Genomic DNA, 16,073 nt, shown 5'->3' with positions numbered 1-16,073 from the left:
AAATAAAACCAATATGTGTGTGAACTTGAACCACTTTAGCTTGCTGTCAAGCAGCGATTTCCTACAGGGGACTGAAGCCGTTACTGTGTTCATGTGTGACTTTGGTGAATGTGAACTAACCCTTTATGATGCAGTTAAAATGGACAAAAATGTGAATAACTGCATTGCAGGATGATTTAAAATGTGCTCCTAAAATGTCCAGTCAGAGGCGACAGTGCTGCGACTGAAGAAACAGTTAGTCTGGAGCATCCTGGTTTGAACCCAGGGTGGGGGGGCCCTTCTGTGTGGAGTTTGCATGTTCTCCCCGTGTCAGCGTGGGTTTCCTCCAGGTGCTCCAGCTTCCTCCCACAGTCCAAAGACATGCAGGTTAACTGGTGACTCTAAAGTGTCCGTATCAACTGTCCGGAAATTGATGGCTGTTCCAAACAGATGTTTTCTGAGCATTCCACAACGTTCCCGGTGTTTTGTCGCCCCCATCCCAACTGTGCTATCTGAAGAACAGTAGAGTCAAGAGCAAAGGCCACCACTTTCAGGAGCCATGGAGAGTTTGCTCTGAGGAGGCTGCATTAAATGTGGTTGTACATGCACAATGACAATAAAGATATTCTGTCTTATTCTACTCTAAGTTAAATACTTTTTACTGTCAGATGAAACAGTTGTGTTTGTCTCATGTGTTTGTGATCTTTTGTAATAACTCATATGATGCTCGACTCTCAGCAGAGTCTCAAGTCTCAGTGTTACTGTCAATAAATAATTTCCCATGAGTCAAAGGGGGGGAGGTGCCAACAGAGAGGAAGAGCGAAAGTGAAAGTGTAAAGTCAGTGGTGTGTTCAGACTCCATTTTAAAGTGCACAGAGCAGTGAGAGGAAGACAGGTCGTGTGAGACACGGTGAGTGTTGATGTTTATTCATTGTTTAGTGTGTTCTAGGGGAGAGTAGGGTCGGTTGGGTCAGTGCCACATCTTCACAGCTTCATCATCACACTTGCTTTTACCACCACCATCATCTGACGCTGTTTTTACAACCAGGCTTTTCCTGTTAAACACGAGGCCTGCGCGCAGCTACGGATCTGCGCGCTCCGGTGCTTCGGGCGCGCTCTTGTGTCAACTCTTTGAATGTGCGTCACAGTGAAAAGCTCTAGTTTATAGACACACAGAGAGAAAAGGGGGACTCTGCCGAGGGATTGTGGCGCAGTTTTGTTGGATAGGAAGATGTTGAGTGTACAGTCAGCTCTCCCTGCTCTTTGTTACACTGAGTTTTGGTTTCCGCCCTCAGATCAGATCAGTGCACGGACACTCCCTAAACTTTAGGCTCGTTCCCGATGAACTAGGCATGCGTTGTGTTTTTCGAGGCAGGCGCTGCAGTTGGGCTGAATCCAAGGGTTCATCCCAAAACCAGATTTCGCAGCTGATCACAGCTGGATCAGCTGTCAGGAGGCTTTATTAACAGCTATAGAAAGTTTTAATGGAGTTTGTGTCTGCACACACATAATGTTATACATACATGTGTGTATATATATATATATATATATATATATATATATATATATATATATAAATAAAGTCCTTTGTTTCCTTTTCTTGTTTATATTTTTAACTCGATGGTGAATCAGAAAACAAATAAAATATAAAACTTATCAGAGACACATTTGAGTTTAATCTCTTATCTGTCTTCACTCTGTATGAAACTCCAGTGATGTTGTATCAGATCAGTCCGATCAGCTGTCCAATCAATCACTGACATTATTAAATGTCATATCTCAGGAACAGAAGGGGAGACATTTGGTCAGAGACTGAGTTGGTGACTCACACTGTGTATGTGTGTTACAGTTCTCTCAGATTTGGGAAGATGGATGATTTGGAGGCAGACGGGGACAGATCAGACTCTCCAGTGTCCAGCTGTCTGTCTATGAAGAGTGACTGGTCCAAACATGATCCTCCATACTTCAGTAATGAACCTGGACCCTCAGACACAAAGTAAGAGACTGTTGAAAAACATGAGGGAGCTTTTTGCCTTTTGAAAGTCGTCTCACAGTGGAGCACAACATTACTCAGGAGGTTTTCATGAAGCTCCACCATGAGATATTTGAACTGCCTGTGATTTGTTAGTGCACATTTGTTTACACTGGTTACTGCTATACAGTTACGTTTATGATTTTTTTTTTGGATAGATAGAGACATCTAACATGAGCTGTCCCTCTGGTGTACTCATCTTCACCTCTGCTACCTCCAGCTCTGCCTGCTGTCTTCTCCTCAGTGCCACTGTCTCTAAACCAAACAACATCGCTGGTCTCACCACCGTCTTGTACACCTTTCCTTTTAGTCTTGCTGCTACTCTTCTATCACACATCACACCTGACACTTTTCTCCATCTGTTCCAACTTGCTTGCACACGTCTCTTCACCTCTTTTCCAAATTCTCTGTTGCTCTGGACTGTTGACCCTAATATAAGTACTTAAAATCCTCCACCTGCTCCCTGCTCTCACTACAGATCACAATGTCATCTGCAAACATCATAGTACATGGGGATTCCTGTCTAACCTCATCTGTCAACCTGTCCATCACCACAGCAAACAAGAAGGGGCTCAGAGCTGATCCTTGATGCAGTCCCACCTCCACCTTAAACTCCTCTGTCACACCTACAGCACACCTCACCATTGTCCGACAGCTCTCATACATGTCCTGCACCACTCTAACATACTTCTCTGCCACTCCAGACAATACACTGCTCCTCTCTTGGCACCCTGTCATATGCTTTCTCTAGAGCGACAAAGACACAATGCAGTTCCCTCTGACTGTCTCTGTACTTCTCCATCAACATCCTCAAAGCAAATGCTGCATCTATAATACTTTTTCTTGGCATGAAACCACACTGCTGCTCACAGATGCTCACTTCTGCTCTTAGTCTAGCTTCCACTACTCTTTCCCATTGCTTCATCGTATGGCTCATTAACTTTATCCCTCTGTAGTTGCCACAACTCTGCACGTCTCCCTTGTTCTTATAAATCGGCACCAGCACACGTCTCCTCCATTCCTCAGGCATCCTCTCATTCTCTAAGACCTTGTTGAAAAACCTAGTCAAAACCTCTCCTGCCACCTCTCCTAGACATGTCCATACCTCCACAGGTATATCATCAGGACCAACTGCCTTTCCACTCTTCATCCTCTTCAGTGCCCTCCTCACTTCATCCTTACTAATCTTTGCTACTTCCTGCTCCACAATGGTCACCTCTCCTACTCTTTGTTCTCTCTCATTTTCCTCATTCATCAACTCTTCATTATATTTATGTCCAGTGTCGGCTGTGACCTCCAGCTGCTGTAGTGATTATGATGGGACCAGAGCAGGAAGTCACATGACATAATGTAGGAGCAACAGAGTCCATGTAGGGAGGTCACCGCCAAACCATGATTCTTTTCCTAAACCTAACCACACTGGTAGGGGCACTAATTTAGGAAACACTCCTGTGGGTCGTATTAGAGGGTAGGAACATAGGATCAGTGTGGTCGTATGGGTCGGAGGACTTGTTGTGATGTCACCTCTGGTCTTTACAAGGACTAATAATATGTGTCAAACATTTGTTGTTTCCACAGACAGAGAGCAGAGTCTCCAGTGTCCAGCTGTCTGTCTATGAAGAGTGACCGGTCCAAATTTAATCCTCCATTGTTCAGTAATGAACCTGGACCCTCAGACACAAAGTAAGAGACTGTTGAAAAACATGAGGGAGCTTTTTGCCTTTTGAAAGTCGTCTCACAGTGGAGCACAACATTACTCAGGAGGTTTTCATGAAGCTCCACCATGAGATATTTGAACTGCCTGTGACTGAGTGTGTGAATAAAGCAAATAATTTTCAGCACAGTTTGCAGGACGAGATTTAAATAATGTGTTCATCTCCACAGAGAGAAGAAGAGGAGTCATGTTTCTGTGGAGGAGCAGCCGTCCTGCTGTAGTTTGTGTCAGGACGTCCTGAAGGATCCAGTCTCTACCAGCTGTGGACACTGGTTCTGCAGACAGTGCATCAGCTCATACTGGGACCAGTCTGCTTCATCAGGAGACTCCTCCTGTCCCCAGTGTGGAAAAAGATCCAGAACAAGAGCTGGACTGCAGACAGCCAGTCAGACCAGCACTGTACAAAGTAAGACTGTACATCTGTCTGCTGATGTCATCATGTCTGAAAACAGGATTCTTCTTGGTTTATTTGTGTTGTAAAGTGTAGACATGAAAGATTTTATAAAACTAATGTATAAAACCTTCATTTGTTTGTGTTACTTGTTTTAATGTTGGTCATGAAAATAATCAGAGTCCAGATTTATTTCTTTAGTCTGACATGTTTCCTTCTCTTTCAGCAGACAGTGGTCTGCAGGAGGTTTTAGATGAACATAAGATCAGTGTGAGGAGGAGATGTGAACGTGTGACTGAAGGAAGTGATGAAACAGGAAGTGGAACCCTCCTCAACAGGATCTACACTGAGCTCTACATCACAGAGGGACAGAGTGAAGAGGTTAATACCCAACATGAGGTGAAGCAGCTTGAGAGAGCTTCTAAGATGAAGACCCTCCATGAAACTCCAATCAAGTGTCAGCACATCTTTAAAGCCTTACCTGACCAACAGAAACACATCAGAGTGGTTCTGACCAACGGCGTCGCTGGCGTTGGAAAAACCTTCACAGTGCAGAAGTTCACTCTGGACTGGGCCGAGGGTTTGGAAAACCAAGATGTCAGTCTGGTGATTCTGCTTTCGTTCAGGGAGCTGAACTTGATCAGAGATGAGAAGTTGAGTCTTCTCACTCTGCTCCGTGTTTTCCATCCAACATTACAGAAGGTCACAGCAGAGGAGCTCGCTGTCTGTAAAGTTCTGTTCATCTTTGACGGCCTGGATGAAAGCAGACTGTCTCTGGATTTCCACAACAATGAGGTTGTGACTGATGTCACACAGAAGTCATCAGTCAACGTGCTGTTGACAAACCTCATGGAGGGGAAGCTGCTTCCCTCGGCTCTGGTCTGGATAACTTCCCGACCTGCAGCAGCCAATCAGATCCCTCCTGCATGTGTTGACAGGGTAACAGAAGTACGAGGCTTCACTGACGCCCAGAAGGAGGAGTACTTCAGGAGGAGAGTCAGTGATGAAGAGCGGTCCAGCAGAATCATCTCACACATGAAGACATCCAGGAGCCTCCACATCATGTGTCTAATCCCAGTCTTCTGCTGGATCACTGCTACAGTTCTGGATCACATGTTGACTACAGAGCAGAGAGGAGAGCTGCCCAAGACCCTGACTGACCTGTACTCACACTTCCTGCTGGTTCAGACAAAGAGGAAGAAGCACAAGTATGATGAGGGACATGAGACCAGTCCACAGGAGCTGACGGAGGCTGACAGGGACGTTCTTCTGAAGCTGGGGAGGCTGGCGTTTGAACATCTGGAGAAAGGAAACATCATGTTCTACCAAGAAGACCTGGAGCGCTGTGGTCTTGATGTCACAGAGGCCTCGGTGTACTCAGGAGTTTGTACAGAGATCTTCAAAAGAGAGTCTGTGATCTTCCAGAAAACAGTCTACTGCTTCGTTCATCTGAGCGTTCAGGAGTTTCTGGCTGCAGTCTACCTGTTCCACTGTTTCACCAACAGGAACACAAAGGTACTGGAGGACTTCCTGGAGACAGACCAGGATAATTACAGATCCCTGGATGTCTTCTTACAGAGAGCCATGAAGAAATCCCTCCAAAGTAAAAATGGTCACCTGGATCTGTTTGTCCGCTTCCTTCATGGCCTCTCTCTGGAGTCCAACCAGACACTGTTAGGAGGCCTTTTGGGTCGGACAGACAACAGTCCAAAAATCATCCAGAGAGCCATCAACAACCTGAAGACGATGAACACAAACAAGATCTCTCCTGACAGAAGCATCAACATCTTCCACTGTCTGCTGGAGATGAACGACCTCTCAGTACATCAGGAGATCCAAACGTTCCTGAAGTCAGAGAACAGATCAGAGAAGAAACTCTCAGAGATCCACTGCTCAGCTCTGGCCTACATGCTGCAGATGTCAGAGGAGGTTCTGGATGAGTTGGACGTGGAGAAATACAACACATCATACGAGGGACGACAGAGACTGATTCCAGCTGTGAGGAACTGCAGAAAGGCTGGGTAAGTCCAGATGTGATTAACATCATAAATCATTGTAGATTAGTAGTTTAATTCTTCAAATATACACACTGTGAAATTCTTATTATTCATAAAATGTTCAAATGATGTGTCTGTTGTATTTTGTCACAGATGTTCTTGAGCTGTTTCAAATGCTGTGAGTGCAAAACATGTAGATGTTTCAGTTGGTTGTGTTTATAGCTGTTGAGTTCATCAACACAGTTTTTCTATTTATTTCTAATCATTGTTCCAGTTGACAGTTTTTCACCTTTATGTGATGGAGGCGCCATGTGAACCTGATAAAACAAATGATGGACTTCAGAGGTTGTTGTTGAGGTTTTATCACAGCAGCATTTCATCACAGTATGGCAGTATTTGATGGTTCTGAGTGAAAGCAGTAAAGTTATTACTCCATAAACAGATTGTGTAAGGTGTTTTATAGAATCAGACATGCAGATAATACCTGAGTTTATTCACCACTATGCTTAAACATTTAAAATAAGATCTGTATCATTTGCCAAAGGAGATTTCTGAAGTCCTAAAAACTGCTTTTATCCAGTTGTTGCTATCTCTTTTTTCATGCCTCGGCGCCGGCGACAGTCGTGGCCAGAGGCATCATGTTTTTGGGTTGTCAGTCTGTCCACGACATCTCAAGAACACCTTGAGAGGATTTCTTTAAATTTGGCACAAACGTCCAGTTGGACTTAAGAATGAACTGATTAGATTTCGGTGGTCAAAGGTCAAGATCACTGTGACCTCACAAAATATGTTTTTGGCCATAACTCAAGAATTCATTCACTAATTATGACAAAACTTCACACTAATGTCTAACAGGATAAAATAATGAAGTGATGAGATTTTATATCCAAAAGGTCAAAGGTCAACTTCACTGTGACATCATCATGTTCTGCATAAAACACTTCTCTGGTCATTATTAAACGTCATATCTCAGGAACAGAAGGGGAGACATTTGGTCAGAGACTGAGTTGGTGACACTGATCTTGAAACTGTGCTGATTGTATAGATCTTCTGTGCTGTCGGGTTGAAGATGTGTGTGAAGCGTCTGTGTTTTAGAATAAGTAGCTTCTTTGCAGCAACATCCATATTTGAATCATTGTCTACTGTCATGGACACATATGAGTCTGGACAGACATGGATGTAAACTGTAAGTGTAACTTGACTGGTGAAGCATACGACCACGAGGCAGTAATTCTGGTCATGAATCAGCTTTTAATTAGTTTGAATTCTTTGTGTTCTTTTTTTATTCTTAACTATTTTCAGTCCATCAAAACAGGATATTTCAAACTGTTTTATCATCAAATCCATAAAGTAAATATAAAGTGTCTCTTTGACAATAACAGATTTTGTAATATATGTGTCATGTCAGATTTATTGGGTGTGGACTCTCAGAGACTCACTGTGAAGTCGTGGCCTCAGCTCTGAAGTCCAACCCCTCCCATCTGAGAGAGCTGGACCTGAGTGACAACAACAACCTGCAGGATTCAGCAGTGCAGCAGCTGTGTGCTGGACTGGAGAGTCCAAACTGTAGACTGGAGACTCTGAGGTCAGTTCACTTGCTTATGTAGGTGTTTGTTTGTTTGTTTTTGGATATATATAATATAAATCCTTGACTGAGGTTATAAAGCTTTCAGTGTTTTCAGAAATGTTGTGTCTTTCCAAATGGCTGAACAGTTGGTTATGAAAGGCAGAGAAATGATGATTTAGAACATTTAGACACCATCAAGTTTGAGATTTATCCAAAGAGAATTTAAGATTCCTGAGGTTCTGAGGTTTCTTTGTTTTCATGTTAACGTCACATAATCATTTGAAGTCACAGACCTTTAGACTGCAACAATAAGCAAATAAATAGTCTGCACTGGAAACATCTTGGACTTTAAGGACAGGTTGATATTCTTTCACACTCACACGCCCATTAGGACTGCACCATTAATGATCTGGATTCATACGTCTATGTGATCTCATTTCTAAATGACAAGCATTCACTGGCTCCTGTTTCCCTATGCATCCATGTGTTGACTGATGTGCTGTGGAACAATCCCAGTTGCTATCAAGTGTTTCCTCTATCAGTGGGATCCCCCACCCCCCTGAAAGAAAGCAAATATTTTATTGATGTTATTGACCTTGTTTATGTGCACTGCTTTGATTTGAGCTCAGTGTGAGAGTCTTTACTGTGTTTTCCTGTCGCTGGGCTGCGTTTCTCTCCCTCCTCCTCGACCCACACAGGTGACGTTACTTGAGTTAACAGCCTCTGGTTACATCACTGTAAGTGGAATAAAATCTTCCAAACGTGTCATTTCTTATTGTAATCCACCTAAAACCAAAGACAGACACATGTGGACTCCAAACTAGTGGAGCTGAAGCTGACAGGCTCCGCCCCCTCCAACAAGCGTGTGTTGAGGCTCAACTGGTGTCTGTGCAGCAGCCCAGAGTTTTCAAAGTGTCTGTGTGTTCACAAGTTTTGTATCTTTGAACTGAATCTCTGTGGTTTGAAGTTTAGTTTCTCTCCTGCGTTGCTGTTTGTACTTTCAGATATCTGCCTTATTTTACCGTTTCATGTTCGCTGTCAGACGGATAAGATTCGTATGAAGTCACTGCAGATGAAAAGCCAATATTTTCTGCTTTGGCTGCTTCACAATAAAAGCTAAACACAGCTAAAATAACAAAACAACATGGGACTTTTATTGTGAAGAATTTATAGGAAATGACACGTCCACTGTTTTACAGCCGCATAACTCAAGACAAGCGTCATATAATGGTCAGTGTGTGTTATTTATTCTAAAGCTGAAACTTTACATTCTATGTTTTATGCCTCTGTGCCGGAGATAGCCGTGACTGGAGACATTATGTTTTCAGGTTGTCCGTCCGTCTGTCCGTCCCATTTTAGTGAAAGTGGTATCTCAAGAATGCCTCAAGGGAATTTTTTCCAATTTGGCACAAACGTCCACCTGGACTCAAAGATCACATCATTAAATTTTGGTGGTCAGAGATTAAAGTTCAAGATCACTGTGACCTCACAAAATATGATTTGGCCATAACTCAAGAATTCATTCACTAATGATGACAAAACTTCACACTAATGTCTAACAGGATAAAATAATGAATGATGAGATTTTATATCCAAAAGGTCAAAGGTCAACTTCACTGTGACATCATCATGTTCTGCATAAAACACTTCTCTGGTCATTATTAAACGTCATATCTCAGGAACAGAAGGGGAGACATTTGGTCAGAGACTGAGTTGGTGACACTGATCTTGGGTGTCCACCTTGAAATGATGTTGATCGTATAGATCTTCTGTGCTGTCGGGGGACAATGGATGTGAAGCATCCATGTTTTTACAGACATGGATGTAATGAGAAACTTGACTGGTGCACAGAGGCATACATTTTATTATAACAGACTCTGAAGATTACGTCCAGCACTTTAGTAAATGTTATATATAAGTCAAGCACTTTGATATGTCCTATGTTAATGTCATCTGTTTAAAGCCCTGTGTAGACAGCAAGCATCTCAGACGTTTTGTTATCTTAGCCGCCATCTTGACTGTAAGGAAGTCAGGAGGGACAACTCCAGTGGTCACAGCTGAGCAGCATGTGTTGTTGTCTAGAGTCACAGCTGTAATGCAGTCGCCTGGCAGAGGTTAATCTTTAGCTGAGACTGACATCCCTAGTTGACACTAAACTGCAGACATCAGGCTGATATTATACTGATCCACAATGAAGTCTATTTGTCTTGTTCAGTGGTTTAATCCATTGACTGTGGCAGAGCAATGTGGAGCTAAAATCTTAAAGATAAACTCTGCAGGATCTTCCTTAAAAACAGTGTATAGACTCATACAGAAATAATCCCTCTCAATCATCACTTATGAGCCACTCTCAGTGTGTGCTGGTGTATTTATCTGCAGAGACTCTGCCCTCTGCCTGTGTTTTCTTACTTTCTTCTTATTTTCTGGGCGTGTACCCCCACAGCGCTCAGGTGAGCTCAGGGCTTTATAAAAAGGTGGGGACCAGATGCCAGACTGTAAGCAGCAGGAATCAAAGAGATACAACACTGAAAGAAATATAAATTTAGCAAGAAGAAATGCCAAACAAGAATGAATCTTGGGTTGGCTTTTACCTTCACCTGAGCTGTTGAACGTGTTTACAAACGGTAACCAACAATCCTGCATAACATAACTTTAATTTCAGCAGAAAAATGACTGGATTATTCGCTCCTAACCTGTAAACCAGGGGTGTCAAACGCACTGCCCGTGGGCCGAAACCGACACACCAGAGGAGCTCACCTGGTTCTCCAGCTAATGTCAACAGCTGTTTATATCCCATCATAATATTCTTACAGGGTTTTATTTGATACTTAATGCAATAGTTGCTCTTTATAAGTCCCAACATTACATTTGTTCAGATTATGTTAGAAAGTACAGCTGGTCTCAAGAAATGTAACAGCCACCTCTCTATTGGTTGAAACTCTAAACCAGCACAAAAATGACAATTAGCAACATAAGCCACCATGTTCTGAACAGACACATTATAAACACTGTGACTTTGTATTAATACACAGTCACATTTGCATTCTGGAGCATATAGGCCTAACAGAAAACACAATACTTCTAAATAAACACTAGATCAGCACTAGACAGGCATGATGGGAAATGAGGGTGCTCCCATTGTTTCTAGACTCTCAGCACCGACACCAAGGTAGGCATCACAGTTAAGAAGGTGGAGCAGAGTCAGGCGGTGTGCTCACAGTAATAGTTGCAAACTATGAGGTACATTGCTGAAAAGTTAAACACTGGTTAAGTTTTATTAAAAGTCAAATATAATCCTGCCGCTGACAGCTGTCATGTTACTCATGTTTATCATATCTGTTTGCAGTGTTAGCGAGGTAGCTACCCAGCTACAGCTAGTCAGTACAGTTAGTAATGTAGCAGAGTGAACTACAGTCAAGCTGGCAGTCACTCTAATCTCCATGGTGACATCAGCTAATGCTACAACTGTAGTGCATCCATGTACTGACATTAATATGTGTTACATTGAATAATGCCTTCAAACAGCCCAGATGGAGCTGATGGGGGAGCTAGTGACAGACTTAGCAAAGTTAGCAGAATGATGACTTTTGATTTTCAAATTAAGCTGTTATAAAATACATAACATTATAGAAATACAATGAATTGAATTATATTCAGAATAAGAGTCAAATTAATTACCAGTGTTCCTTATAAATTAAAAAGTAAATACCACTAACTTGTGAGGGAAATGTCTTTATTCTTTGATTTTTGGGTTGCTGGAAATGAAAATGAAAAAGATTATTCCTGATGTTGAGGACATGTCTGACAACATACAGACACAGAACTCAAGTATTTTTACTGTATCGGTATTTTGAGATTTTTCCAGAGTAAAAGTCCCACATTTCTACCTTGAAAATCTAAACAACTGGAAGTGCCATCAAAAACAAAGAAAAAGAAGAAAAGTTGCTCTATAATTCCTGACAATATCTGAAATACTTGTGTTCAGGACATTTCACACGACACCATTCCTGATAATCAAGCATCTCTACTGCATCAAAGTATATTAACAGCCCTGCTTTAAAGACTTGATTTCAACTTAAATTTACCCTCATGATTCTTTAAATAAGTGATTTGTGTTTGGCTGCACAACATGAGTTAGTGATGATGGAGCCACTGGTGGAGCTGGCAGAGTTTAAGAGGTGAAGTCACTACATCTTTATTGAAGTAGCAGCACGTTGTCAGTGATATTTATGAGAGCTGTTTTTCACTTTTTGTATTTTCCAGTCTTTAACCTGCATCCTGTTGGGATCAGCACAATAACACAATGACAAAGTCACTCTACTCAGTTTAGGGCAAAGCTCATTGATCAGGACATAGTAATGTTGAGCTACACATTTAACACCTGAAGACATCTGATTGTTTTATTAATGATTTTTATCTACATCATTTATTCTTTATTCAGACTGAGTCGCTGCAGTTTGTCAGAGATCAGCTGGGTTTCTCTGGCCTCAGCTCTGAAGTCCAACCCCTCCCATCTGAGAGAGCTGGACCTGAGTCTCAACTACAAGCTGCAGGATTCAGGAGTGAAGCAGCTGTGTGATTTTCTGGAGAGTCCACACTGTAAACTGGAGACTCTGAGGTCAGACACCATTTTTTACTCCTGTGCTGAGATTATTATGATGTGAAAGTTGTGTTGACACTAAACTGCAGACATCAGGCTGATATTATACTGATCCACAATGAAGTCTATTTGTCTTGTTCAGTGGTTTAATCCATTGACTGTGGCAGAGCAATGTGGAGCTAAAACCTTAAAGATAAACTCTGCAGGATCTTCCTTAAAAACAGTGTATAGACTCATACAGAAATAATCCCTCTCAATCATCACTTATGAGCAGGGGCGGACTGGGGCAACAAAGCAGCCTGGGAATTTGGTACCTGACCGGTCCACTCTCCAGGGATCGGGGCGGGGATGCTGGCGGTGGATGCATGATCATCTTCAGTCTAGATAAGAGATTGTTTATGTTAGTAAAGCACTTAAACAACACTATCAGTGAAATGTTAAAATGGTAGAATTTAATAGTAGTACACTATTATGGTGTTAAGCACTTTTTAATGAATGTTTAATTCATTACTGTAGATGAATTAAAAAATGCTATGTATGAATATGGCTTTACCTGGACTAGTACGACCAGGCTGCTCTCCTCTCCCTCCCTGCCACAGTCCTTCTGTGGGGATGGTGACTCAACCTGGCAGGAGATGTGAAGAGAGACATTAGGTTGAAGTTTTGGGCAATTCCCAAAAGAAGAGGTGAAAAAAAGCTGCATTACAATTAGAGGTCGACTGATATGGCCTTTAGGCCGATTATGCCGATGCCGATATTAAGAAAGAGAGAGAGTGAGAGAGAGAGAGAGAGAGAGAGAGAGAGAGAGAGAGAGAGAGCAGGGCGGCAGATGGCCGATATTACTTTTTTCTCCCCCATCTGATAAAATACAATATTTTGTCGTTACGGGTCTCCTGTCCCTCGCCTCAAGCCCAGGCTTCACCTGCTCTCTGCCTCCTGAATTGTGCTTTTGGATCTCAGACTGAATCTGATAACAAATGACACAATACTGTTTAACCTAAATGTTAACATTTATTGAATGTTCTTGGAATTGACTAAATAAAAAAAAACACTTAGTGTTTTAGTGCAACAGCAGCATCACTGAGAAAACGTTCTCACCCTCTTTCTCTCCCTCTTTCTCTCCCTCTGTCTCTCTCCCCCCTCCCTCTCACCCTCTTTCTCTCCCTCTGTCTCTCCCCCCCCCCCCCTCACCATCTTTCTCTCTCTCTCTCTCTCTCTCTCTCTCTCTCTCTGTCTCTCTCTGTCTCTCTGCACTGCATGCTGGGAGTCTGAGTGAGTGTGTGAGTGGCTGTGTGGAGCGAGTGAATGGGAAAGTTTGTGACACCTTGATCTTCCTTTTTCCTCTCTGCATGTTTCTTGGTGACAGGTAAGACAAGTTTCATTCATTGATTTGTTGTTATCGCTGTAAGGAGCAAACTAGTGGCGTTTGTACCGTGAACCATGGCGTCCCTCCCCGAGGAGGGCTCGCCGCCCATGTCAATCAGGCATGGGGTCAGAGTAGTGGCTGACGCTCGGTACACGGTAGAGCAGGTGCTCCTGGCTCTAGGAGAACAGATCGGACACGGAAACATCACGTACGGCTCTCGGATGAGCAAAGCCGTGGTGGCTTTTGTTTGGGAGGAGCGTTTGGTTCACCTGTTGGTTGAAAAAGGCCTGGTGCTGGATGATCAGTATGTTGCTGTGTCTCCGCTGTTTGTGCCATCTACGCGTGTCACCGTGTCAGGTGGACCTCCTTTCATCCCGAATGAGCTGCTTGAAAAAGAACTGGCGCGGTTTGGAAAGTTCGCTAGTGGTTTCAGAACAGTTCGTCTGGGCTGCAAAGACGCCAGACTGCAGCACGTTCAGTCCCTGCGGAGGCAAGCTTTCATGTATTTAAATAATCAATGGCAAACTCTGGAGATGTCCTTTAAAGTCAAGTTTGAAAACGGGTTTTACACTGTGTATGCAAGTGCTGGCAGCATGAAATGTTTTGAGTGTGGTGATGTCGGCCACAAACGTTCATCCTGCCCGCACAGGGAGCAGGCAGCGGGCAGCTCAGGTGCGCAGCAACCTGAAGGTGAGGCTGGCAGCAGTACCTCGCACACGACGCAGCCGGCAGCGGGTGACACCGCAACCGGTGACCCGCAGCCTGCTGAACAGGAAAATGAAGTGAACGAGCGATGTAGTGGAGAACCCTAGGGGTGGGTAGTTGGTTCAGGGGTATCACCGAGTCCACTTCGGGGTGTCGGCCAGGACACCACTTTCAGACAAAACTCCAGAGACTCAATAAAGAGGAGGCCGGTGACTGTGTCAGATCCTGTTTATTTTTCCTCTTACAGGCTGTTTGGTTCTGTGGTTCTGCACATAAGAATGACAAATACATAATGAATAAATCATAAAGAAACCACTTAGCTCAGATTGAATGAACATAAAACAACATGAGCACTGGCACAATTACAGCTCTGAAACACATCCCAGCTAACCAGCCCACCCATAGATCGACACATATGAACACTCTCAGCACCAACACAACACTCCACGTAACATCGCGCTGAATAACCAGCATGATAACGATCGGTATAAACACGGGCATATCACATGACACTCGATACACTCGTCGGAGACATAAGCTAGCAGCTATAACTAGCATACGCGGCCGCAGCATGGCGAATACTACAGCCACACATCATCCGGCTGATACATCCACCACTGCAGCAACACAATCCAACACACTCACAATACACACACGTACTTACATGCTTCATTCACGCACAGACCAGTCGCCATAACACGGATCGATGATCTGACGGTAACTTCTCAATCCCGTCATTCACCGTGGCCACACACACCCCCTCCCCGACCGAGTGCGGTCAGTTACGATATAAACCCAGCAGAGGGCTCTGCTCCCCCATTAATCGACTAACACCATTTCTAACATATCTAACAGCAGCAAATATACATTAACTTTGGGGCCTTTTCTACAGCCGCCCCCAAATGTGTATAATACATTTGTTCATCAATAAAGGCAACAAAGTCTATGGTTGGACTGAGGGCGTAGGAGTGGAATTGTCCTCATCTTCTCCAGACGGAAGTGCAGGGAGGACAACTAGTCTGGCAACCGGCCGGGTGTAAACCCTTTCTCTCACTTTCACATCAGCCGACCTGACATGCCCGTCAGGGCTGGGATGAGTCTTGACCACTCTCCCAATAGGCCATAGTGCTCTGGGTAGTTGTGGATCAGCGATCATCACCACGCAGTCCTGAACGATGTCAACTGGTGAGGCCTGCCACTTCTGGCGAGCCTGAAGACTCGGCACGTAGAGACGGATGAAACGGGCCCAAAAGTGGTCAGCCAAAACCTGCGAGTGCTTCCACCGGCGGCGACTAATGAGCTCGTTCTCTGGGTAGACTACTTGAGGTAGAGACCCATCGGGCCGCCCCATCAAAAGAACATTGGGAGTCACTGGGTCGGGGTCACTGGCATTGGAAGACACATAACCCAAAGGCTTACTATTGAGAATCCCTTCCGCTTCAGTAAGCACGGTGTGAAGCACTTCTTCGGGGACGGGTTGAGCACCCACTGTGGCATAGAGCGCACTCTTGACGGAGCGTATCTCCCTCTCCCACACCCCGCCAAAGTGGGGGGCTGCTGGGGGGTTAAAATGGAAGGTGATCTTCTGTGGTGCAAGGAGCTGTTGTAGTGCGGGAGAGATTCCGATGAAGGTCTCACGGAGTTCTCTCTCCCCTCCCTTGAAATTTGTCCCTTGGTCAGAGAACAGCTCTGCAGGTGTTCCTCTGCGGGCGATAAATCGAC

The 16,073-nt window shown here is 43.9% G+C and overlaps 1 protein-coding gene across 22 annotated transcripts in view; it reads left to right on the top strand.

Moving 5' to 3' along the window:
* The first annotated feature begins 763 nt into the window (after window positions 1–763).
* The window catches only part of LOC144459616 (protein NLRC3-like), an 87,629-nt gene continuing 72,319 nt past the window's right edge, over window positions 764–16,073 (top strand). For 9 of the 22 annotated variants that reach the window (XR_013488462.1, XM_078163792.1, XM_078163785.1 and 6 more), the window contains exons 1-7: window positions 765–889; window positions 1,829–1,975; window positions 3,590–3,694; window positions 3,896–4,131; window positions 4,343–6,137; window positions 7,522–7,698; window positions 12,122–12,298. Coding sequence is in view for 21 of the 22 variants with exons in the window: in XM_078163792.1 (XP_078019918.1) it covers window positions 1,848–1,975; window positions 3,590–3,694; window positions 3,896–4,131; window positions 4,343–6,137; window positions 7,522–7,698; window positions 12,122–12,298 (2,618 nt within the window). In the remaining variant the exon portion in view is untranslated. Of the gene's footprint in view, window positions 890–1,828; window positions 1,976–3,589; window positions 3,695–3,895; window positions 4,132–4,342; window positions 6,138–7,521; window positions 7,699–12,121; window positions 12,299–16,073 lie in introns of all 22 variants that reach the window. The other 13 variants (XM_078163794.1, XM_078163793.1, XM_078163786.1 and 10 more) reach the window with 7 other exon arrangements.

This window comes from Epinephelus lanceolatus, chromosome 22 (genome assembly GCF_041903045.1).
Source record: "Epinephelus lanceolatus isolate andai-2023 chromosome 22, ASM4190304v1, whole genome shotgun sequence".
In the NCBI taxonomy this organism is placed as follows: Eukaryota; Metazoa; Chordata; class Actinopteri; order Perciformes; family Serranidae; genus Epinephelus; species Epinephelus lanceolatus.
This window is presented reverse-complemented; position numbering and strand designations above follow the sequence as displayed.